The sequence below is a fragment of the Candoia aspera genome, chromosome 4 (genome assembly GCF_035149785.1).
Source record: "Candoia aspera isolate rCanAsp1 chromosome 4, rCanAsp1.hap2, whole genome shotgun sequence".
Lineage (NCBI taxonomy): Eukaryota > Metazoa > Chordata > Lepidosauria > Squamata > Boidae > Candoia > Candoia aspera.
The window spans coordinates 88934091-88960413 of record NC_086156.1 but is presented as its reverse complement, the minus strand read 5'-3'; the positions used below and the strand labels follow the sequence as shown (position 1 = coordinate 88960413).

At 39.8% G+C, this 26323-nt stretch overlaps 1 protein-coding gene across 1 annotated transcript; it reads right to left on the bottom strand.

The window, feature by feature from the left end:
* Positions 1 to 6586: 6586 nt before the first annotated feature.
* On the bottom strand, positions 6587 to 25676 carry LOC134496404 (vomeronasal type-2 receptor 26-like). Its single transcript, XM_063302135.1, has 6 exons — positions 25669 to 25676; positions 17245 to 17536; positions 10718 to 11569; positions 9548 to 9775; positions 7759 to 7885; positions 6587 to 7485 (listed from the first exon to the last, which is right to left on the bottom strand). The coding sequence occupies exons 1-6, from the start codon at positions 25674 to 25676 to the stop codon at positions 6587 to 6589; spliced, it is 2406 nt and encodes an 801-aa protein (XP_063158205.1).
* Between the last annotated feature and the right edge of the window lie 647 nt (positions 25677 to 26323).

Sequence of the window (26323 nt, the reverse complement as noted above, 5' to 3'; positions counted from 1 at the left end):
GCTCGCTAGTCTCTACCAAGAAATTTTCTTGCAAAAGAAGTTAGCGATGGGAGAATTGAAACAGGAGTCCACGGGGTTGAGAGAGGCAACTAGACAGCATTCCCAAGCTGGGATCCGAGCCCCCTCCCTTCTCACCTTGCCCGCTACCCGGTGCATTCCAGCTCCAGCCTGGAGTTGGGTGGGTCAGTGGAGGGGGGAGAAATGGAACAATCCATAACAACTGGCTCCCCTCCTCCGGAGATGATGGGGGATACGATGGGGGATCCCCGACCGGGGACGTCTCACACATCTTGGAGACTCCATTATTCCCTGACTCCTGAAGTGGAGTCTATGACGGTGGCGGCAGGACGACAGCCCGAGACTCCACGACAGGGTGAAGCTGTCACGCCTGAAAGGATAAGGGTGATAGAGGCGAAGCTGGAATCGATAGAATAGATGTTGAAATCGATTTCCTTGGCAATGGGTGGCCAGGCAAGAGACGAGGGGAGTCCAGGTCCCAATCAACCCTCCCCCATCCCCCCTCCCCTGCTGCAGTTGCTGCGAGGCCGTGGACAGCCGCGGGACACATCCCCACCACGGAAGGTTCCACCGTCAGTGTCCTGGGGGGCACCTGCTCATCCCGCGGCCAGACCCACACCAGCTGGAGGGGTCACGAAGGACTTTTCCTTTAAGTTTGATGGTGACCCTACCAAGTTATCCTTCTTCCTCACCAATGCCATGAGCTACATGGAACAATTCAAGCATTGCTTCATGTCAGAAAAGGCTAAAATCATGGCAGTGGCCACGAAGCTTAAGGGCAGGGCAGCCAACTGGTATGTGCAGTTAACTGAGGCAAAAGCCCCTGAACCTGGCTCTTTTAATGATTTTTTGACTGCCTTAAGGTGATATTTTGAAGATCCGCTTACTAAGGCTAGAGCCAAGGAGGCTCTGAAAGATCTCGTTCAGGGCCACAAGTCAGTTGCCGACTATGCCCTAGAGTTTAAAGTCTTGGCGGGAAAAGTGCCCGAGTGGTCACAAGTGAATTTAGTGGACAGATTTAAAGATGGGCTCAATCAAGACGTTCTGAAGTGGGCGCTGGGCAGAGATGACCCAGAATCACTACATGATTGGATCTGTCTAGCCAGTAAGGCTGAACATGCCCAGTGTACCTACATGCAAGCCAGATGGCATGACAGACCACCTTTCATGGGGAAGGGACCCTGAGAGGGAGCTGCAGCAGCGTGGGACGATGAAAAACAATGCCGGTATGCCCATGGCCAATGCTTCAGATGTGGCAAAGCAGGGCACCAGGCCGCAGACTGCCAGAAGGGCAAGCCTGGAGAGCGCCCGCCAAAGGTGCCGCCAAAGGCGCCTACCCCCCCCTCCCCATCGACTGACTGCGGCCAAGGCAGCGGAGGACAAAGGAGGAGGATGTCTACATGACAGAAGATGCACAAACTGCCTCTGAACAGCCAGTGGGAAAGGTCTTCCACCTGCCTTAAATGGCGCCTATGGGCAGGTGGTGGAGGATGGGTGCAAGAATGACCTGGTGAGTGCTGACTGCCCCATTTTAGCTGTGAAGGTCAAGTTGGGCTCCCGTACCAGAACTGCTGACGTTTGGGCTCTAATTGACTCAGGGTGCTCCAGATGTCTCATCCACCCTGACCTAGTGGCCGCATTGGAGCTAACTTGCTTTCCCCTCCAGCAGCCACTGGTTTTTACCCAATTGGATGGATATACGGCGGGGGGTGGGCCGGTGACACAATTCACTGGCTCAGTGGCATTGCACATGGGCAGCCACAAGGAAACTTTGAAATTTATTGTGGCACCAGTGGGGAACCCACTGGTAGTCCTGGGGATTCCCTGGTTAGCGAGCCGCAACCCCTACATCAATTGGGTGCACCGAACTGTCACTTTTGCAGACGGATTTTATCAAGCCCCAGTACCAGAAAGTTCCATAACTGTGGGAGTGGGGCGGGCTGAAATTGTCGAACCCCAGCCCTCCGGGCTGTCTATGGATGGTTTACCTGCCCAATACCAGGACTTTGCTGATGTGTTCAGGGAGGTGGAGGCGGACCAATTGCCCCCCCACCGCAAAACTGACTGTGCCATAGAACTGCTTCCAGACACTCAGTTGCCCAAACCAAAGATCTATGCAATGACCCAGAAGGAACTTGCTGCATTACACGATTTCATTGACAAAAACGTTGTGAGGGGTTTCATAGAACCAGCTAACTCGCCGGTTGGGGCGCCCATGCTTTTCTGCGAAAAGAAGGATGGCATGCTTAGACTTTGTACAGACTACTGCGGGTTAAATTTGGTCTCAATTTCCAACAAGTACCCTTTGCCTCTTATGAAGGACATGTTAGCCCATTTGTCCACTGGTAAAGTCTTCTCCAAGCTCTACCTCCACGAAGCGTACTTCCACATTCGCGTTCGGGAAGGGGATGAGTGGAAAACAGTGTTTAACTGTCTCTTGGGTTCTTTTCAGTACAAAGTCCTCCCTTTTGGTTTGGCGGGGGCCCCAGGTGTTTTCATGCAATTGATAATTGTTCAAGGGGGTCTTGGTCTACTTGGATGATGTCCTCATTTATACTGAAACAGAGGAAGAGCACAAGTGGCTCTTAAAACAAGTATTGACCAAGCTCAGAAAAGCTAAGCTGTATGCCAAACTTTCGAAGTGTGAATTTCATAAGACTCAGCTTGACTATCTAGGTTACCGGGTCTCTGACAGGGGTATTGAAATGGATCCTGCTAAGGTTCGGGCTGTTCTAAATTGGGAACGCCCCCACACCCGGCGACAGCTTCAAAGTTTTTTGGGGTTCACCAACTTTTATCGCAGTTTCATCCAGGGGTTCACGGAAATTGCATTGCCCCTCACCGATTTACTGCACACCAAGGGGCTGGGGGAAATGTGTAGGGTAAAAAACCCAGGGGCAGTGCTTAACTGGTCTCCTGCCTGTCAAACTGCTTTTGATAAGTTGAAAGCCCTTTTTACATCTGAGCCTATTTTGTCACACCCCAATCCTGAACGACTCTTTGTTGTCCAGGTTGATGCTTCTGATTTTTCTATTGGGGCAATTTTGCTTCAAAAAGTTTCTAGTGAGCACTTGAAGCCTTGCGCTTATCTCTCCTGTAAATTTTCAGAGACTGAACGCTGTTGGCATGTTTGGGAAAAAGAAGCTTTTGCTGTTAAGGCTGCCTTGGAGGCTTGGCATCACATTTTGGAGGGGGCTAAGTGCCCTTTCGAAGTTTGGACAGATCATAGAAACCTGGAGGCTCTCCGCACTCCCCAGCATCTCAGCCCTAAGCAGATCCGCTGGGCTCAATTTTTTAGCTGCTTCAATTTCCAACTATAATTCATCCCAGGTAAAAATATTTTTTTGGCTGATGCTTTGTCCCGTTTACCCCAGGACTCTGGACCAGTGTCCGATGTGGTCGGCACCATCCTCACAGAACCTCAATTGGGTTTAGTCACTGTCACTAGGAGCAGGACCCGTGCACAAGCACCCTCCCCCTCCCAGCCTATCCCACAAATATTTTCGGCTGGGGACCCTACTAGATGGAGGCGTCTGCAGATGCCTGGTCAGCTGCGCACTGATTTCGTCTCTGTTTTAACTTCTGATCCCTGGCTCTTAGCAAATAAGGACAAAGTCTCTTTTGACCATGACCTAGCTTGGGTAAGTAAACGGTTGTACATCCCTGACTCTCAGCGGGCTGCCGTTCTCAGCCGTTCTCATGACAGCAAGCTGGCTGGTCATTTTGGCTTTCTCAAGACCCTGCATTTGATTCGGCACCAGTTTTGGTGGCCGACCCTGCGACGTGACGTCAAAGACTATGTCCCTTCTTGTCCTGTTTGTGCCATGTCTAAATGGCAGCCTGGCAAGCCTCAGGGGCTCCTGCAACCGGTTGCCAACCCCTCTCGCCCTTGGGAGGAGATTTCTATGGATTTCATTGTGGATCTGCCCCCCCAGCCAAAGGAAAACTGTCATTTGAGTGGTCAAGGATTACTTCTCAAAGCAAGCCCATTTCGTCCACTGTGTGTCCGTTCCCTCCACGCAACAACTTGCACGTTTGTTCCTCGTGCATGTCTACTGTGCCCATGGATGCCCCTCCTGTTTGGTGACCGACAGAGGGACACAATTTACTTCTAAGTACTGGAAGGCTTTTTTGAAGCTAATTGGTACTGAACAGGCATTGTCCACCTCTTCGCATCCCGAGACTGATGGATCTACTGAGGTCCTTAATGCCACCCTTGAGCAATTTCTTAGATCCTACATTAACTACCATCAGGACAACTGGGTAGACTTATTGCCTTTCGCTGAGGTGGCATACAACAATGCTGTTCATCTGGGTACTGGTCAAACCCCCTTTCAAGTGGTTTCTGGTTGGGAGTTTGTTCCCATCCCTGAGCTGCCGCAACCCTCCTCCCCCTCAGTATCTGCCTGTGACAGGGGTGCTCGGCTGGTTGATTCATGGCCGGTGATTAAACAGGCTCTCGCTGATGCTCAGGCTTCTTATAAGCTCCATGCTGACAAGCACCGCTCGGTGCAGCGTGCTTTTCAGGTCAGGGACCTGGTTTACCTTTCCACCAGATTTATCAAGTCCCCTCAACCATCCAAGAAGCTCGCTCCTAAGTTTATTGGTCCCTTTCCTATCACTGACATTGTCAATCCTGTCACTGTTCATCTGGATTTGCCTCATAATTTGAAACGATTGCACCCTGTCTTTCATTGCAGTTTACTTACACCTGTTCATGACTCTACACTCTGGCATCCATGACCTCCCCCCCCCTGCTCCTGTCATGATTGACAGACAGCAGCACTTTGAGGTCAAGGAAGTTCTGGACACTCACAGACTTCGAGGAATCTTGTTCAATGGAAACACTTCCCCCACCCCGAGTGGGTGCCTGCTCGCCACATCGCTCCTCCTGATTTAGTGCACACTTTTCATGTTAATTACCCTTGCAAGCCTGCTGCTTAATTTTCTGGGGAGGGCGGTATGTCATGTTCATCGTTTCGATGTGCCTGGTACATTGTAATGGTTAGCATGCCAGAGCGCTGACACGCATTCCTAGCTGGGAGGGAGCTGCTGAGAAACCTTGCACCGAGTGCTCTATCTCTGTGCGCTAAGCAGGAATGTGTTTGGGTTATCTTTTTGTGTCAAGGTCTTTTTGCCCGTTGATCAGCAGAACTCGTTAGGAGCACCTGGGAATGTGAATTTGAGATGGTTGAAGGGGGACTCTGTTTGTAACGGGGCTATTTAGTTTGATTTTAGGCACACTTTTCTCATTCTCAGCTTTCTTTGTGTTTGCACTCTATCCTTAATAAAATCAGAACTTAAACTTTGTTTTTGAGTCTGAGCAATTTATTGGGAAAGGCATTCATTACACACTGGTTGCAACCACTCTGGAATGGATAGAATTCAATTTCTTTTTCTAATAAATCAAATATTGCAAACATCCTAAGAATCTACCCTAAAAATCTAGAATGTCCACTGCTTCAAACTCCCCCTCCTCATCTACTGAGATGAGAACAATTAGTGCAGATGAAAGTCTTCATATGGGGAAAACAACAACAACAAGAGGGACAGCTGAGGCCTCAGTTCTCTGCTCTTCCTTGGAATAGCAAAGCCTTTTCAAGACCTGGTGCCAGGAAAATGACAGAGGAGCTCTGAAGGGAGAACTGAGAGAGGAAAGGCCTCTATTGCTACTACTTGGGCACTGTCAGGATGAGCCCCCCACCCCCACCCCAAACAGGGTACCATTCTGCCATAAAAAAGCAAATCACCAGCAGGAAGGGGCTGCCTTTCGAAACATGCCAGACTGCATGGAGCCAGCCTGCCATAAAGTGGCTGAGGCTTGGCCAGTCTGGCATGGTACCAGAAGGAAAGCACATATCAGCCCATTGATATAAATCAGCAAGAAGAAAGAGCAAACACATGAAACATCACAAACCTGACAGTACACAAACTTGTACTGTCACAGGTGAATCACCAGTTATTTGGATCTTTAACGTGTTTTGAGTCACCTGCCCAGTAAAGACTCTTTCATATACCTAACCAGTCTGTGCCAAGAGTTCTCATTTCCTGGATTTAGAACCAAAGCCACGACAGGAACTCAGAGAAAGAGGTTGCCTGGAATCAGCAGAATAAGTTCCAAAACATTTCTTGGGAGTAGAAATTTTGGAAGACCTGGTAGCTTCCACATCATTCACTCCTGTCTTCTTTTCTCCAGAGCACATGTAAAAAAGCAGCCCCTTCACCCTTCACTTCCCCTTCTCCTTCCAATATTCAAGTGCTGCCATCCAGAGGGAAAAGGTCGCAGCACATCTAATGGCTGTGATCTCCATTTGGTTTGAGGGAACAGCACCCTACTTACACCCTGCTCAAAACTTTCCTACTATAAGCACAACAAATTGATAAATAAGGCAGCTTAAAAGGTCTTTAATATTCTAGTTGTTTCCTAATTGCTTCATTCTGTTAGGCCAGACATAAAGACAGTTCCATTTATTTAATATTGTTTGCACAACAGCAATCCACTCCAAGCATACTATTCATTTTTAAGGGGTTCAGGGCGTTATACACCTCAAAAAGGGAACAAGCTTCACTACTGCTTCCTTCTTAAGAACTGCTTCTTGTTCAGCTCAGGTCGCAACAAAATGATGTAGCATTTGGGGAAAAAGAGGCAACCCAGCAATCCAGCACTGGAAGATAAGATACAGAAGATCTCCACCACTACTATATATTTTCCTTGGGCACTCAAGTAGGTGGGGACAAAAGTGAACCAAACACTACAAAACACCAACATGCTGAATGTGATAAGTTTGGTTTCATTAAAGCTATTTGGCAACTTGCGGGCAAAAAAAGCCACGGTGAAGCTGGCAATGGCCAGGGAACCCATGTAGCTCAGAACACAATAAAACATGACTGGTGATGACTCATTACACTTCAAAACAATTACTTCAGGGACTGAATGCACGTCAGTATCTGGGAAGGGAGGAGAAGTTGCCAACCACACCAGAGAGACACTTACTTGAAGAACAGTGCAAGAAAGAACAATAGAGCAAGCCAGGCTGTTCCCTACATACTTTTTGAGCCTGGATCTTGGCTGGGTAGCCATAAAGATGAGAACCACGGTGATGGTTTTTGCTAGCACACAAGAAACAGCCAATGTGAAGACAATGCCAAAGGCTATTTGCTGGAGGAAGCACGTTGCCTTCTTTGGCTGGCCAATGAAGAGCAATGCACAAAGGAAGCACAGCATGAGTGAAATGAGAAGGGTGTAGGTAAGGCCACGGTTGTTGGCTTTCACTATGGGAGTGTTGTGGTACTTCAGAAATATGCCTAGTATCATAACTGTTGCCAATGAAAATAAAAGGGCACTAGTGCCTAAGCTGATACCCAAGGGTTCTTCATAAGACAAGAAGCTTATAATCTTGGGAACGCAGGTTTTCTGATCTTCACTAGCATAGTATTCATCTGGGCATCTGAGACAGTCAGCCATGTCTGCAAAGGAGAAGTTTTCAAGATAAATTATATTATGTTGACTCCAGCATCCTATGTGTGTGGTGGGGTGTTGGGGGGGGGGACAAAAATCAAATGTACCATAAACCAGAAAAGTAATATACAACTGGTTAACAATGAAGATGGATACATGAACATGGATAGATGGATAGATACATGAAGATGACAAGGGTTGCATGACATATCTATGAATCTTATATGCATGTTTCTTTTGGAAATGAACTCTGTGATATCTCTATACACACGGATGCTCACCCTTGAGCAGTGATATGGATCCTTTGGGGCACGGACTGCAATCATAGCAGCAAAAGGGTTTCCCTTCTTTCTTTTCTTTTCTAGATCCAGGCTGGCAGTGAGCATTACAGACAGAAAGAGGCAATGCCTGTCCATCAATGAAGGAGGAACAAATTAATTGAAGGGAAGATAATTGTAAATATACTTAGTTTCAGGAAAATACATGGTACAAAGTACATTGTGGCCAGGAGGACTGTAGTGGAGAAAAGCATGCAGTAACAAGACTTTACCAGGGTTCTTTCTTTCTTTTTGTTTGCTTTTCTTTTAGCAGAACCCCTACAGAGCCCCTCCAAAACTTGGAAGGAACTTGCAATTTTTAATGTGAATGAATGAAATAATTGTTAAATCCAGAGGATATCATGATGTTGTTAGAATTAATATTACTTCCATGGGATTAACTACTTTTAATGAGATTGGAATGGAAAGGAAATAATTCACATTCCCCTGTTATATGAGATGCACACATTTCTTTTTCCCAGCCCTGCCTCTTTTGGGAAAGGGACCTCAGGATAGCCCACAAGCACCAAGTCACCTGGTACAATTTTCCATGAGTTGTAATTTTTTAGTCATGGAATGTTAAGATCTACGTGCGTGCAATGGAAAACAGGTAATCACCTGATAGGCAATCCCGCCCACCTCAACATTACCTGTATAGCAAATATACTCCTGTATCTCAGTATTTGTAAGGGTTGAGACTGATGAGGCACGAACCAGCGGTTCACAGACTAAAGAGAACCATTATGTCAACATATTTCAACGGCCTCCAAAAGCCATCAAGAAACTGGCCAAATATCAATAAATGCAGTGGGTAGATCAAAAAGCCTGAAGTGTGTAATATACCATCCCTCTAAGTTGCACTGTAGCAGAGGGTGAACTGCTCTATTTAAGGCTTGATTGTCAGTGACAGAGATTCTAATCTAGCCAAGTTTGATGTGAAAATCTTTTGCCAAGCTAAGCCAAGGTCTGAAAGTGGGATCAAGCATCTCTAGAATGAAGATTTCCTTCTGAGCCCTACTGTTAAGACTGACAGTGTTCACATACTATTTTTCTAACCAATTTGAAGGATGGAATGCTTTGAAAATGGATTAAGGAGAAATATACTTTATAAAATGCTTAGGTGAAATGCCTTAATTTTCACGTTTGGTATCTTGTTACAGTATGAGATGATAAGGAGTGTCTATTTCCATTAATAGAGAAAATCTATGTCCAATAGGGTTGGTTTTGTTCCTCATTGGCATTTCTATTTCTCCAGTTGAAGAAAAAAAAATTCCAAAATGATGTAGCATCATTTGAGCAATGTTAAACTCAGAGGAGAGAATTTGGGCTGCATTGACCAGGGAAACAAGCCATACTTTACTTTTTTTTCCTACTAGATAGTTGCCAAGCATGATTGAAAATAGTTTGGGAAGGAAAGTCAGAAAAGGGACTGATTGTGGCAGACTCTTGTCCCTCAAATGTTGCCATCTAGTGGGACCTCTGCATTTTGCCTTCTCCCTAGTGGCCCCTGTCCTTTGGAAGATTCTTCCCCCTGAGACCTGGCAGACACCTATTCTCATGGCCTTCTAAAAACCTATAAGACCTGGCCTTTCCTGCAAGCCTTGAGGTTCCGCTCTGTGGAATGGAGTCCTTGAATACAAAGATAAGCAAAAGAGAGAGAAAAAGAGAGAAAGAAGGGGACAAGACCTTGTAATTCATCTGTACAAAATATGAATATGGGAAAGATATAAAAATACTTTTAGTGAACTCCTACCTGATTAAACCAGCTGGGCCATACCACTGCATCTTCATTAATGGTGAATGCTTCCTCTGGAGCAGATTGAGGGTCCATTTTTCCAACTTTCACTCCAGTGAATGATTGGTTTGGAAAGATAACCCAATTGATGAGGTCAAGTTCTTGAACTAGCTCCCTATTCTGATCAAAGAAAATCCTTTCACCAGCACTGTTGTTAAATGATACAGCTTTCATAAAATGGAATAACTAGACCAGAAAACAAAAGATTTTAACAAACTTTGCATGTAGCAGCTGTATTATTACTATCACTATCACTATTATTATTTTATGTAATGACATTATTTATTAGATTTCCTCTAACTGACCACTACAAGAGACTCTGGGCTGCTTACTACATAAGGGCTGCTTACATAAACAGCCCTTGCTACATAAGGGCTGCTTACTACATATTACAATATACAATTAAAACAGTTAAAGACATAAAAGAAAAATTTAACCCTAACTGCATTGAATCATGTTTGAGTCATATGAATGTGGGTCAAACATAGTGTTTGTTTTTTATTGTTTATGAATTCAATTTGCCTTTTCAAGATTGCTATTAATGCCATTCATTCTTGGTTCTTTAAAGTTTGCTTCAGATCATTTCTATTCTGTTGATTTTGTTATGACTTTCATTCAAACCATTCATGGATGGTATTCATATTCTTATATTAATCCTGTGGTTATTTATGTATTGTAGTCAATGATAGTTATGTTCTCATATATTCATATTTTCTTTCACCATTTCCAACAGATATATCTTCAATGGCTGTGGGAAAAGTCATTGTACCAATCCAATTACTTTGCTCATTTTTGCAGATGATAAATTCATACCTTCTACAAATACTGATACCCATAGTAATCACAATTTCTCCTATATTTGTTCTATAACTATTTTTTTTTTAAAAAAAAACAGACCTGGGACATGAAGGAAAAATGCTAGGAAGAAAAAAAAAATGCTAAGAAGGGGACCATCAGTTGTATCTCCCCTGGGGTGGGGGGATCTTTTTCCAAGTAGTACAAGTAGTACAATCCCAAGTAGTACAAGTATTCTGAACATATATTCATTCTTGCCATGTGCAAAGAAGTGATGTATAGGACATGGCAATACATGGAGTAGACCATAGACAAAACTGTTGAGTCCATTACCGGCCAGAGCCCATGATTATGAAGCTTCCTTCCTTCTCCTTTCCTTACTGTCTTTCTTCCGGATGAATACATGGCCTGCAGAGCATGAGCCACAGCATAGACAGCATTGTAGATGCTATAGCTGTGGCCTGTTATTCTTTTTGGGAAAACGTGCTCAGGAAGGCTCTCTAGCTTCTCCTCTCCAGTGCAAACATCCTCCACCTCAACTCCCAGATCAGAATCTTGAAATGCACATCCAAATGCATGAGTCCAAAACTCCTTGATAAAACCATCTTCTTTAACAGAGGAAGGCTTTCTGTCCTGAATATGTTGTTGGAATCCTTTCAGTTGTTTGGCATGAATTGCAAATGATATGGCACCATGGAAGTCCTGCAAATCCCAGTTCTTTTTACTCGGAAAAAACTTCAACTCCATCCCTACAGTCAGGATCCATACCTTCCCTTTTGGGTTTCCCATTAATTCTTTATAATCTGTATTTAATAAATATCTCAAAATGATCATGGAATGTGTATCTCCATTAAAAACTAAGACACTGACTTTGTTATCCATTATTTTCTCATAAAATGCTATTATACATTTAAAAAAAAATCCTGTATTGCCATCATAACATGAACTGGTGAATAACTCTATGAAGGCAAAGCAAATGCCTTTTTTGGAAAACTCAGGAACGAGGGTCTGCATGAACGAGTCTAAGTTCATCCCATTTGCAACAAAGAATCCGATCCACCTCCAATTGAAATGTAGAAGTAAGTGGAGGATCCCTCGATACTGGTAAAGTCCATTTGGAACCATTTGAAAGAAGGAAGGGAGATTGCTGTCCCCTGTTTCAACTCTAGCAGATCCATACATGAGCTGGCAAAAATGGAATTGTAAGGCAGAATGGTTTTTATTATGGCATAAATATTGAATGTGAAACAGAAAAGAACAAAACCTTTCCACTGAAAAGTGATATATTTTAGAGTTCATGGCAAGTGGCAGCATATAGTATACTTTATGTGACCTCAAAAAGTAAAAAATGTGTACCTTTGAGTATTTTAATGAAGACTACCAGGAAATTGGAGGGCTACTGTATAGGCTTGAGTGGGAAGATGAGGTACAATATCATCATCATCATCATCATCATCATCATCATCCCAGAAGAAAGCAATGACTAATCACATCCTACTATTGCAAAAAGATATCATATCCATTTCTGTTTAGTCAACGAGAGTCAAGCTTGACGTGGGGGAGACTTTTTCTTTTCAAGTTTAAAAAAGAAATATATTTATAAGGCCTATATTTTACTTGTAATGAATGTAAAGTAGGTTGTCTCCTTTCCATGACAGTGACAGAACAGGTACAGCTGGACCATATATGAACTAGATAAGGAGAGATATCTGTTATGAATTTTAGTACCACAAAGGGTCAGGAAAAAAAAATTCTACGGTTTGTTTGTTTGTTTTAAGTGCTTACAGTCCCCATATTCTAACATCAAGAAAGCCAGTTTGGTGCGGTGATTAAGGCATCAGGCTGAAAATTGGAGGAGTGTGAGTTATAGTCCCACCATAGGCACACAGCCACCTGGCTGACCTTGGACCAATCACTCTCTTTTAGCCCTAGGAAGGGAGCAATGGCAAACACCCCTGACATGTTGCCAATAAAACTGCAGGGACTGGTCCAAGCAGTCATGAGGAATCAAGAGTGACTCAAAGGCATATAGTAGTAGTAGTAGTAGTAGTAGTAGTAGTAGCAATCCACTTTAATATAACATCAACAATAAATTATAAAATAAATTATAAAATTATAATATCAAGATCTATCTGCAAATTAGAGTTGAAAGATTATGGCATAAACTGGCGATGGTGGTCCCAGTGGTTGCACACTGATGCACACTGATGCACACTGGTTGCCAAATCAAAAAACCTTGGACCATACTTAGAAAATCTGCACATTGACAAAATTTCCATCTGTCAATTACAAAAGGCCACATTGCTTGGATCTATACTTATACTCTGTTGATACATTGCAGCCTCCTAGGTTCTTTGGAAGAACTTGTTGTGAATACCCCCAACACCAGCTAAAGAACTTGCAGCTGTGATTTCACATTGTTGTGTATATAATAATAACAACTTCAGTAAATTTCCGCACAAAAATATAAACAGTCTTCTTCGGAATTTACTGTGCTTCAGAATTACTATGCAACTGACATATGAAATAATATTTTCTTATTTTTCAACAGTTATACTTTTTATTCTATATTTATTATTTGGGAATATATCCAATGAATCTTCCAAAAAACCCAAAAACTTTAGCTTGGTGTCTTGTATAGTTTTAAAGTGTCATGTAACATATATCAGGAATAGATTTAAAATTATTTAGAAGGCCAGAAAGATTTTCTTCCAGATATCTTGAAAGAAGTGAAGGCACCACTATTATTAATGTATGAAATTATTATCAATATTAGTTATAAGGAGTAAAAGAATTGGGGATTTTTGAGAAACTTATACACGACAAAAACATCCAACCTCTTGTTTATATTAAAAACTGCTTTAATATCTAGAATAATTCTAGAAATCATTCAGGTTTATATATTAATGCCAATCAAGATAAAATGGCAGAGATTAGCTATGTTTTCCTCTATGGTGTAAAAATAAAAATCATCCCTTGGTATTTCATTTGCAATTAATTTTAAACATAATGTAAGCTTTTTGGCAGAGAAAGAGAAACATATTTCTGTCTATATTTCACGAAGTTAACCCTACAGTGAAAAAGAACATGAACCAAGAAGGATTGTGATTCTTTCCAATCATCATCAACATCATCATCATCATCATCATCATCATCATCCCCTCCAAAGGAACAGTACCTCATTGTGGTAGAGGGTCCTGCATGCTCTAGTGATGCTGAGGGGCCTGCATGCTCTAGCTCAGCTATGCTGAACATGTGCAACCATTTCAGACATGTCTTAGCTTAAGAGCTAGACTAAATCTGTTCCAAAAAAAAAAAAAAAATCCATATGGTGAGAGTACAGAATTTATATTTCATACTGGATTGACTGTTGTCCAGATTAACAAGAGTTGCACTGGATGCTATTGCTCCTGGGTATTTATTGAAAAATGTGCTACAGGGCTCAGCTTCCTCTCTAGGCAACCAGGGAATGGAGCTGACAGGCTACTGGAAGGTAACTGAAAGCAAAGAATTTGGTCAAAGGAAGAAAACTACTTAATTATGGAATGTTTCAATCAATTGGAACCATTGAACCACAGATTTCAAAAATGAATGTACCAGCTTTGGAAAGAAAGACTGATTTAGAGGTTAATAACCAGAGACATATGGACCAAAGACATGTAATTTTGAAGCACAAGTTCTTTACCAATGCTGAATTGAAAGCATTTGAAAAACAAGCAACTCAAAATTTAGGTTTATTCAGAACTATCAATAACAATAAAAATATGCAGAGTTAGCACAAACAATAGAAAGTAAAGAGACTATTGATGTTAATGAAGAACAACAAGGAGAAGAAACTAATGTTGATAAATAACTGCAAGCATGATCAGTCAATGAACAACTAGTTGGAAAAATCAAGGACCAAATGAAAGAAGCCAAAAGAATAAGTTTGCCAAAATGAAGTCAAATTAACAAGAAGACTTTGGCTAAAATAGTGAAGAATATTAATGAAGCTGTCAAAATTATTCCAAATGAAACATTGACACAAATGAACCAACTGCTGCATGCTATAGCCTATGTAACTATTGAAGAATTGGTACTTAAAATACTAAGGAATGAAGCCATTAAAACAGGAAAACTAAATGGAAAATTCACTTGGAATTGAAGATAAGGAAAACTTGCATGGATTTGAGCAATCTGAAGAATTTGAGGCAAAGAAATTTGAAGAATAAGAAAACCAAAAATAGCCTTATGTGAAGTACAACCTGGAGAATAAAATAATTGCAGAGATTGTAGAACAATTGAAACAAAGAGTTGTGGCTATTACAGAGATGATCAAGCAATATGACAATCAAATAATCCAGTTCCAGCAGAATTCGCAGTTTAGAGCAAATCAGCATCAATTCTACAATACCTTTGAAAATGGGAAAGGATCAACCACAAATAATGAACAGCCTGACAAAAAAAAAGGCCCTGCAATTCTGGGCAAGCTTGTGGGAAAACAACAGGAGTCACAATAGGAATGCAACATGGATTAAGCAAGTTGAAAACACAGTGAAAGTACCCACCATTAGGATAACTGAGGAAATGATAGGAAAGCAGTCAAAGAAGGTCAAAAGCTGGAGTGCTCCTGGACCAGATGATCTCCATGGATTCTGGCTAAAATCTTTGACAAGTCTATACCTGAAATTGGGAGACCAGACAAACAGAGTTTTGGAAGTATCAGTAAATGTAGGATGATTAACAACTGGAAGGACATTCCTAATCCAGAAGAACAAGGGGAAGGGAAATGAGCCGGGAATCTACAGGCCCATAACCTGTTTGCAAACAACATACAAACTACTTGTTGGCATAATTGCAAATCAAATTTATAGCCATGTGATAAGGAAAGATTTTCTCTCTGTAGAACAAAAAAGGTACTGCAGAAATTTGATGGGAGCAAAGGACCAGTTATTGATTGACAAGTTGATTTTGAAGAATTTGGAAAAAAGAACAAATTTGTTTATGGTTTGGATAGACTATAAAAAGGCATTTGATTCTGTTCTTGTAGCTGGATTGAGAAATATCTCAAACATTCTCCAATTTATGAATATTTTAATGAAGTTTTGGTGAATGAAGTTGATGGTTAATGGGGAAAAGTTAGACAAAGTTGAAATTAAATGTGGAATTTTACAAGGTGACTCATTATCACCTTTACTCTCTATACTATCAATGATCCCATCAACAACAATTTTGAACAAGACAAACTGTGGATATGAATTGGCTGAAAAAGTAAAATAAAAATGCATTTACTCTATATGGATGACTTGAAACTATTTGGAAAAATGGAGGCTGAACTCTATTTCTTCCTAAAAAGAAGTAAATAATTCAACAAAGACATTGGAATGCAATTTGGCATCGACAAGTGTGCAACTATAGCAATAAAGGCAGGCAAAATTGTTGAAGATGATGGAATACAGCTGATAATAAAGATTTGATAAAGATAGTAGCACCAGAAGAAGGCTACAAATGTTTAGGAGTTTTGGAAGCATCTGGTTTATTACAGAACTAAGTCGAAGAAAGTACTTCTGCCAAAATATATTAAACAAGTTTGAAACATTTTGAAACCAAAGCTAAATGGTGGAAATATCATCCAACCAATCAATACATGGGCAGTTCCTGTTATTTGATATAACGCAGGAATAGCTTACTGAATCCAGATGAAACTTGATAACTTGGATCAGACAAGAAAACTAATGACCGTATACCATGCTCTACACCCAAAAAGTGATATTGATTGGCTGTGTTTGCCAAGAGCTGAAGGGGGCAAGGAAAACAAACTGTGGAGGAAGGAGAACATGGTTTGAATGATTATATTAAGAAAAGCAAAGACCCCTTAGTGAAGGAAGTCAATCAAGGAAAGCTTTTGAAAATAACAAAGGTGAAGTCAAAGCACAGAAAATAAACAATTGAAAATCAATTGGTTAATTGAAAGAAGAAGCCAATGCATGGTCAATACTTGAATGGTACAGAAGGAAAAGCCGATAAAAACCTGACATGAAGCTTGTTAAGATCAGGAGTGTAAAAGGAAGTGAAGGTTTTCTTTTAGTGGCTCAAGAACAGGCATTGCCAACTAATAGTATGAACGTGAAAATCGAGAATTCATCATGTACAAAACAAGAGCAAATGTTGCCTTTCAGTGAAAAGTATGAAATAATTAATCATTTGATCAGTGGCTGCAGCAAAATTTCACAAACTGACTAAAAGCAGAAACAGGACTGAGTTGCCAAAATTATTCTTTGGAAACTTTGACGGAGGTTTTGATTTCAGTGTAGCAAGAATCACTGGGATCATCAACTTGAAAAGATTTTGGTAAAGGGGCAGATTAAGATCTTATGGGACTTTAAAAACTAAACAGACAGGGATCTTCTTCATAACATGCCTGATACAACACTCATTGAAAAGAGAAAGTCTGGCTCACTGATGTTGCTATACCAGGTGATTGAGGAAAAGCAATTGGAAAAAAAATTGCAAAGTACTGGGACTTGCAGATCAAAGTTGAATGCTTATGGAAAAAGAAATCCTCTGTTATACCAATTGTGATTGGAGCCCTTGGAGCAATACCTAAAGGACCCCGTCAATATTTGGAAATTTTGAATTTATCATACCTAAACATCTTAATTTTTCAAAAAAAATTCCCTGCTTGGGACTACCTATATCCTCAGACACTAACTTAATAATTCTTATGTCCTTGGTTAGGACTTGAATTATTAAGTTTCCACCAATCTTTGACTGTGAATCTAATTGTAAATTAATAATATTACTAATAATAGCAAACACACACAAACACAAGCACAAAAAAAAAAAAAAAACAGTCCAAAGGGGAGAGGAGCGGGATTTACCTGTGGAATTTTATAAAGACTCAAAACAATTGGAAACTGGTGTATGATGTCTGAGATCAGTTCCTCAACAATTGCAAAAAGATTGTCCTGAATGACGCACTGGTAGTTAGGTAAAAACTTGCTGTTTGGAGAAATCAATTGCATTGCCGCATGATAAGTCCACTTTGCATTCAGGTGACTATCATAAATATTGATTCCCAAGGTGACATTGGGTAACATTTTGGCATTTTCATTGATCTCCTTCACAGCAAATATCAAAACCAAGACATGTTGGTAGTTTTCAGTCACTACACTGCAAAGGAAATGTTCAACCTTAGATCATATTCATCTCTTGCAGCTTCTAAAGGAAGCAACATGTCTTTATTTATTGAGAATGCACTTATATTTATATTGCAAAGGATCTATTAGTTTCCTAAAATACTTTAAGCAAATACTTTCCTCATCCCATTCATGGTCGTTCATTATACAGATACTCATGACCTAACAAATGTTATAGTAATCCCTGAATGCAAATATGGGAGTGAGTTTGGAAAAGAGTGGGAGGCATGTGGCCCTCCAGACTAAGCAGATTATGAAAAGGGGAAATCATTGGAGCTAATATAGTTTGAAATAATCTTAGAACAAAACACTTGGGGGAATGGGGAATGGAAGGGTTTGCAGTGAAATTTATATTCAGTTTTGTAAAGGAGACTTCAAAGATTGTTTTTCAGACTTATAATATGGCGCAGAAGAAGGAATAGTTAAAAATAGGAGGCAATGAAAATATGAATCTATCAATAAGCCTAAAAGAACATTAGATGATGATTTCAACCAGAGATAAGCAACCTGCTATTCTCCAGTTGTTTTGTGAGCATTCTCTGGAGGTCTGGGTTGAAGTCCTAAACATCTAAGAGCATCAGGTTGGTTACCTTTGTTTTAGAGTCTAAATGTAATTTAAGAAATGTGTTGACATTGCTGTTGTTTTAAGGTTTCCCACTTTTTAGAGGCTGAGATTCATCCAACCTAACCTTATGTTCAAGTACAAAATAAGAGCTTTAACAGCTTTAACCTCCTTTCATTGTTTTGCCAAATTTGGGTCAGTTTGTGAGTTCCACTATTCTTTTTCTTCCATGTCAAACAAAATCAAAAGGAAAGGAACAGAATCAAACCATCCTTTCAAAGTAAAGACATGAATCAATGTGTCCTCCACTTCTCTTTTCAAAGCATTTCATGAGGAAGAATGGCTTCGGTACATATTCAGAAGAGGAATGGACCAAGAAGGATTTGCTCTACTGCAATACAATGGTGTGCTTCCCCAAGGCATTTGCTATATCAAGTCACAGCAATTGCCTCTATATGGTGAAGCACCTTGTCAAGGAGGATCACAGGTGAGCTGTTCACTTCCATATTGTAGAGAAAAAATACTTATACAAACATTTTTCCCAAAGGTGGTCCAGAAGGATATTTCTGGAAGTTGTATGGATTCATATAGAAGGCAGTTTGATAAAGAATGCCTCCATAGATGAAATCTCCTGACTGATAATACTTGGGAACAGTCAGCTGAGTGTGCCGTATCCCACATTTAGCATGCCCAACCTTGCATCCTATATCAGGCAGCAGCAGCAATAGTATTAACAGCATCATTCTGGTTGCTAATGTGTTTGCTGCAGACAATTCTCTCTTTGCAGCTATTGTACTATTGGTAGAACGTTCAGAAGAAAAAAGTCACATTGTGCCTTGTCAGTTGGAACTCCTGATGCTGTGGTGCTTGGAGATACATTTGCAGCATCCTTTATAGATGTTCATTTCGTAATTGGCCATAGCAATCCCCAAGGGGAATTTCAAGGCTACAGAAGCAATTGCAGCCCTTCTGGTAATTGCAGGGGACATTGTTTGTTCTCTGTGATATTGCTGAACAACTACTTTTGTGCCCACTCAGAAACCGGAAGTAGAAACAGAAGACAGGAGCAAATTGATCAGATTAAACATTTTATTTATTTTAAATTTAACTGAATGGAAAATTGATCAGCAAATTTCTGCGTAGAACTCACTTGGGCAACCTGTTCAGCAAGGATATCAGGTTTTCAGATATTATCTTAAGCCAGCATAAGCACAAAACACATGAGCAAGTTAAATGTTGTTTGTAGATATGCCCAATATAAATATATCCACTGGCTTCTTACAATTTCCCTGAATTCACATAGTCTTTTCTCATTGATATAAACCAGTCACTCACCATCTGTCTGTGGAATAACTGCCAGTAGCTGAACTTCCTATCCAGTTGGAGAAAGGTGATTATAGCAGGCTATGGAAGAATTTTCCTGGCCTAAAGTTTGAACCATTTTAGAGAAATTCACTTGAGACATTTTTTTCCTTCCCTTTATTTATTTAATTAAACACAACTGACAGGACAAGGACAAGGATAGGACAGGAACTGGACTAAAACCTGTAGACCATGAGTTCTAATTCTGCCTTAGGCATGAAGGCAGCTCGGTGACTTTGGGCCAGCCATTCTCTCTCAGACATAGGAAGAAGGCAATGGAAGCTGCTTCTGAAAATTGTTGGAAAGAAAAGCCATGGAATTGTCCCCCTATCAGCTAGGAGTCAAGACTGATTAAAGGGAATGTACTTACACACACACGCACACAGACACTGGGATATAGATGTCTATTCAAATGTTTCAATAAAGGATGGTCATATGTTATCCTAATTGTCCATACATAGCTTGTGTCTGTAAGAAACTCATTCATGAGTCACAGGTAATATCAGTTTTTCAGTCACTGAATAATTGGACCAAAATTTATTTTTCCACTGTTGAATGATATTTCTCTTAGCAATAAGAAAGGCACAGAGAATCCATTTCTATTTTATAGAGCAGCCATCAATTTCCAAGTAGGAAGAATATAATTGAAATGAATGAGAACATCCAAAACTATTAAAACCCATCTCAATGTAAAATTATTATATGAAATGACTTATCCCAGAATATAACTTTAGGATATTACAAAAACATACTTTATATTTAAATAGAGTTTCTGTTCAGTTCATATAAATGAACTTTCTATCTGCAAACTTGAAGCCCCTGACAAACTAGGTTCTTCTTGGACTGACTTACTATCCAAAAGTGATTTCAGCATGAAGAGTATTTAATATTGCGCTATTAGATTTCTGGAAACTGTGAACTGCAGAAGAGAACCCATATACTGTACTGGTTGTGGTGCTAAACATAGAATGGGTTCAAGTCACCATTCAAATATGAAGTGTCTTGCTTGACATTAGCATTGTTGTTCTCTCTCTCAACCCAAATTGCTTTGAAAAACCCCATGTAAGCAACCTGGAGATCTCAGAGGCAAAACAAGATAAGTGGCTAGAAAAATCAATCCATACATAAATCAATATGATCCATTTATTCATTAATGCAGTTTGAATCACTGGCTAGCAAACTTTTGAAAAAGGAGACAGGGTACTTTGCAAACCATCCTGTCATTCTTTTAATTTTTGTAATGATAGGTTCATTTGCTTTATTTCTAAATTATCTGGAATAATGAAATTGGTTAGTATAAATGTCAGATTGTTGAATTGGATACTGGATGTTTAAATTGCACCTCTTTGTTCAAGAGTTCAAGCTAGAATTGGAAACTGGTTTGCTTTTTTTCCTTTTTCTTGAGCTTTAACTATCAAGCATGACTGCCCTCTGGGCCGCCCAGTTTCTGGTATATCACCAAGTGTAGGGTAGAGAAAATATCTGAATGATACACTTTCCCTCCATCTTCTTTTAAATAGAATTCTAAGATTGGTGGGGATTGCTTGTTATTTAAGGCTTATTTTTCTTGCTTCTGTTACTGGTTACATACTTTTATGATTATCCTTTTATTCTGAGCCCATTTTTCTCTTATTTTGATTTTTTTTTTTAATTGCATTATCATATTTTAAGTAGTAGTAACTTTTGAGTTTGATTTCCTCCTGCAAAAGCAAAAACAAAAAAATAAAACTCACTAGCATTTATTTGCCAAATTTCTCTGCTGCCCACCTCATATACAATGACTTTGGGCAGCTTACAGATAATAAGAGGACAATCAGTAAAAACACTACAATATAATATAAATATAAATATAAATACACATAAATACAAATACCTATATAAAAATACAAAAAAATATAAAACATAAAATATAAAATTCAAGATGGCAATAGGATCTTATCATTGGCCCCATTATGATACCACCACCCCTCCCCATGAATGGCTATCCCCCCTCCCATCCCAAGTGAGGTGGCATAACCATGTCTTCACCACCTTCCAGAAGGCCAGGACAGTGGGGGGCTGTCTTACCTCTGGGAGTAACCTGTTCCAAAGGGTGGGTGCCACGGCAGAGAAGGCCCTCCTCCTGGACACTGCCAATTGGCAATCCCTCATGGACAGAGTCCATAACATGCCTTTTCTGCCTGACCAGGTGGGACAGGTTGATGTAACAGGCTGAGGAAATTCCTCTGGTCACCTGGACCCATGCCATGTAGGGCTTTAAAGGTGATAACCAACACCTTGAATCAGTCCAGAAGCAGACTGGTACCCAATGCAGTTCACACAGCAATGATGTTCTATGTGCCCTTCTAGGAGCTCGTAAGACTGCTCTCATGGCCACATTCTGGACAAGCTGTAGCTTTTGGATACTCTTCAAGGGTGGCCCCATGTAGGCCACATTGCAGTAATCTATGTGGGAGGTGATCATGGCATGAATGACCCTTCGGAGGGAGGGGCATAGCTGGTGCACAGCATGAAGCAAAGGCTCCCCTGGCCACAACTGCCACCAGAATAAAAATGATATCCAGATCATTCTTCTTTTTCCCTCTACCACACCTGCATTCATCTTGTGGAATCTTGTAGATGCCAAAACACTATCAATCTTATGGGAAAACTTATTTTACTTTATCAATATCATTGTAATTACCCTGTACCATGTCTGGTCCATGTTGTGTGTAGATGACTGTCATGAAAATTGAATTTCAGAGTGTGTTTTGGGATTATAGTTTATTTACTTAAAAAAAAAAAAAAAGTAATAGCCAAGATGTCCAAGTCAAGTTCCCATGTGGCATAACCATGTGTCTGTTGCCACAATCTTCCTAATTTTTCTTTGCCATACAACATGGTATATAATATGTTTTATGATGCAATTTTTACTTCCAAATAGATTATGGTATAATAAGAACTAGAATAACTATCCTGGAAGCAAAATTTTATGAAGAAAGCTTAAGGGAACTAGGTGAGAAGGCTGAGAAGAAATATGATAGCACTCCAAACAAGTTTATTTATTTATTATCAATGTTTTCTTGCTGGTTCAATTGTATGATTCTAAGTGGCTTACAGAATATCTCCCTCCCTCCCTCCCTCCCTCCCTCCCTCCCTCCCTCTATCTATCTATCTATCTATCTATCACATTACAATAAATATAAAAATTCCAAATTATCAGACATACCAATAACAACAACATTATTAACATAAATTCAACTTAATAATTAATATTTATAATATCATAAAAGCATAATGTAACACAAAGCATCTAGATGCATCTCCTCAGGTACAATTCTCATCTTGACCTCAATCCCCAAAGGTCTAAAGAACAATGAAAAGTTATTTTTCAGATATGTTCAAAATAAAATAAAAAAATAGCATGTAAGGTGTTCAATTAAGGGATCAAAATGCTAGCAAGAAAAGCAAATGCAGAATTATTCATCTTTTAAAAATTATTATTATTCTGGCTCTGTCTTCTCTTTCCAGAGGGTATATATGTTATTAGGATATTACAATAAACTGGGTGAAGAGGCAGTAGTGATGTGTCAGATCACTAGAAACTTAGTAAGGAAATATCTGTTTAATCTAAATAAATTTAAATTCTCAAAGTCAGATGTTGATCTGATCAAACCTTTAAGTTTTATTTTTGAGAAATACTGGAGAATGAGTGAAAAAACTGATGACTGGAGGAGGCAAATGTCTCTCTTAAAAAAAAAAGGAAGAAACGTAAAAGGAATGATCTAGGAATATCTCTAGATCAGCCATGATATTCTTTTGGGGGCTGGGGTGAGAGGCACCATTTTGCAGTGGTTCTCCTTCTTTATCTGTGTCAATTTCAATCATTGTTGATGGGAGGGGTGGCTTGATAGCCATGGCCTCTCACATGCAGAGTGCTCAGAGTCCCTAACTTGTGGGGTTTCTCGGGCTCATTGCTGTTATTCCTTTTGTTTAACATCTACATGGATTCAGTGGTCATCCATTGGTTTGTGGTCTGGTATCATCATGATGCTGATGATACCCAGTTGTAAACCTCAACCTCAGGCTGATCCAGCAATGCTGTTAAGGTCCTGGCCCAGTGTGGGGTGGTTATGGGTGTCTGGATGGGGAGGAACAGACTCAGGCTCAATCCTGATAAGTCCAAGTAGTTGTATTTATTTGGTGTTCCCTAGCTCTGGGGATGTTCTATCATAGTCTTGAACTGAGTTGTACTTCCCCATGTGAGACATGAGCACAGTCTGGATATCTTTTTGGACTTACAGCTCCTGCTTGAAGAGCAGTAGGTAGCTGTGCCCATTCCTGGACTGATAGGTTCTTCAGATAGTCACATCTTGGTCACTTCATGATTAGATTGCTGTAATGTGCTTTACATGGGGCTGCCTTTAAACATCACATGTAAACTACAGCTGGTTAGAGTGCCACTGCATGAACAGTGTTGAACATGTCATAGCATGTTCATGTGTCACCATTGTTCAGTGAGCTGCACTGGTTACCAGTTGGCTCCTGGGTTTAATTCAAGGTGTTGGTTGTCATCTATAAAGCCGTTTTTGGCAACAGAGCCTGCTATTTGAGGGACCAGCTATTTCCAATTGTTTCTGCCCACCAGGTATGATCAGGCAGAGTGGATACACTCTTGGTATGTTGATTAAGCAGACCCCAAAGCATGTCTTTTCAATTGTGATGACATTTGCCCACAGAAATCCATATGGCTCTCACCCTAATTAGATACCAAAAATGATTAAACAATTGGTTGAGTGAAGCCTTAATCCCTAGCTCTGAGATTATACAGGGGAATAAAAGAACTAAATCAAATCTACCTATCATCCATCACCTATCCATCCATCTATTTGCATTTGAAAATTTACCCATCACTACTTAACAGCATATGAGAACCATGGAAAAAATATTAATTATAGAATTAAAAGAAGAAGGATGAACAAAACAAAAAGCTAGCATCATTAAAAAATAAATTAGTTCCTTGGCACATTCTAAATAACTTTTTTATTTTTGCACAGAGGAAAGTTTGTTTCTTAAAATCTCCTTTTGCATTATTCATGTTGACAGCAAAATAACAAAACAAAGGATTATTCAAAAATTCAGTGCCCGTGTGTGTCCAGAAGTTCAATTATCTTAATGAGCTACAATCAGGCTTGTGAAAGTCTACAGCTGCATCTGCTGCTACCATGCATACTATGGACAGTAACGGAGATCAACTGAGAACAATAGCCTAAGGAAAACTATCCATATACATTTTACTGGTACTGAATCTAAAAAATGCTTTCTGAAAAATCTTCTCATATCCTGACTGATAATTCCATACCCCACATTGAACAACATATAGCAAAAGTAACATTCTCATTACCACCATTTTGACAAGAAATATATTCCCTATACACAGATTCCCTGGTTTCATCTACCTTACTACCATTACTATCACTCATAATTGCTTAGACTGAAATTGTAATCTTTTTATTGATAGGCTTCAAGATAGCAATGTAAAATGTATGGTAACAAAACAATATAATGAAACCTTATTAATTTCAAAACCATAGCTCTGGATCTTGAATGTATGGGATTTTTTTTCTAAACTTTTCATAATTCCCAAGTGGATTGATAAGCAACAGAATTAAGCATGGTTCGCTTGATAATTACAAAGCATCCAGCTCAATTCTCTATAGAATTACTAACAAAAACATGTTTGTCATGTCTGAAAAAAGAAGTATGATTCCACTGTAAGCTGGACAGCAATGATCTTACATATTTTGCTCAGCTCCTAGGCAACTGCCTAACACTGAAAGTGATGAACCATTTACAGTCACAATTCTCACAAAATTCTTTTTAGAAATAAAATAATAAAATAAAATAATTCTCTTCAGCACGACTGAGTTGAATGGAATAAGATTACAAGTATACCATCAACTAAATAGTTTTAAATTTAGAACCAATCTATATCAATGTATATTAAAACAGAGACATAAAATAGATTTTATTATTGTTGTTTTAATTGATTACTGTAAACGCCCAGAGCCCCACAATGGGAGGAGATGGGTGGGGACAAATTAGATAGATAAATAAATAAATAAATTATGATTTCCTTTCTAACTGCCTTTCTACCATATGATCTGGCAAGGAAGCAGAGCTCTTCACTCATAGTTGCTTACCTCATCATCTCCTGATTGTCTATCTAGAAAAGAACTCTTACATATTTTCAGTAGCATTATTCTGTTTTTCTTGATCTGAAGGAGGGAAAGAAGAAATGACTGCCAAATCATGCCTAGTATGGATACTCTAATGTGGTGTTCAGGAACTTGTCTGCAATAATAGGGCTGATGACATATATGGTTAAAAGATTAAATTCAAAAAGAATTCATCTGAATCTCCTAATCAAATTGGAAGGTCAAATCAGATCACTCAATTGAATTGGAGACCTCTAAAATGCGTAAAACAAAAACAGAATAATCCACTTCAGTGATTTGAGTCAAATCATCAAATAGAATGAAAAATTTAAATTGATTCAAATTCTTGAATAAGTTTCATAATCTGAACTTGATGATTGATGGTTAAAATGCACATCCTTATATAAAGGACTTCTCACTGGATAGTTATGGGCAGCTGGCATATAATGTCCAAACTACAGACAAATGAAGCCATGAGTTTATTGGGAACAGTTTCAAATTATTCTAAGGAAATATTCAAGAAATAAAGCTGTTGGAATGAGTCAAAGGTTTGTATCCTCAGGGCACTGCTAACAGAAAAGCAGATCTTTAGGAAGGAAAACATTGGAAGCTGGTGGGATCTTGTATTTCAATTCCATAC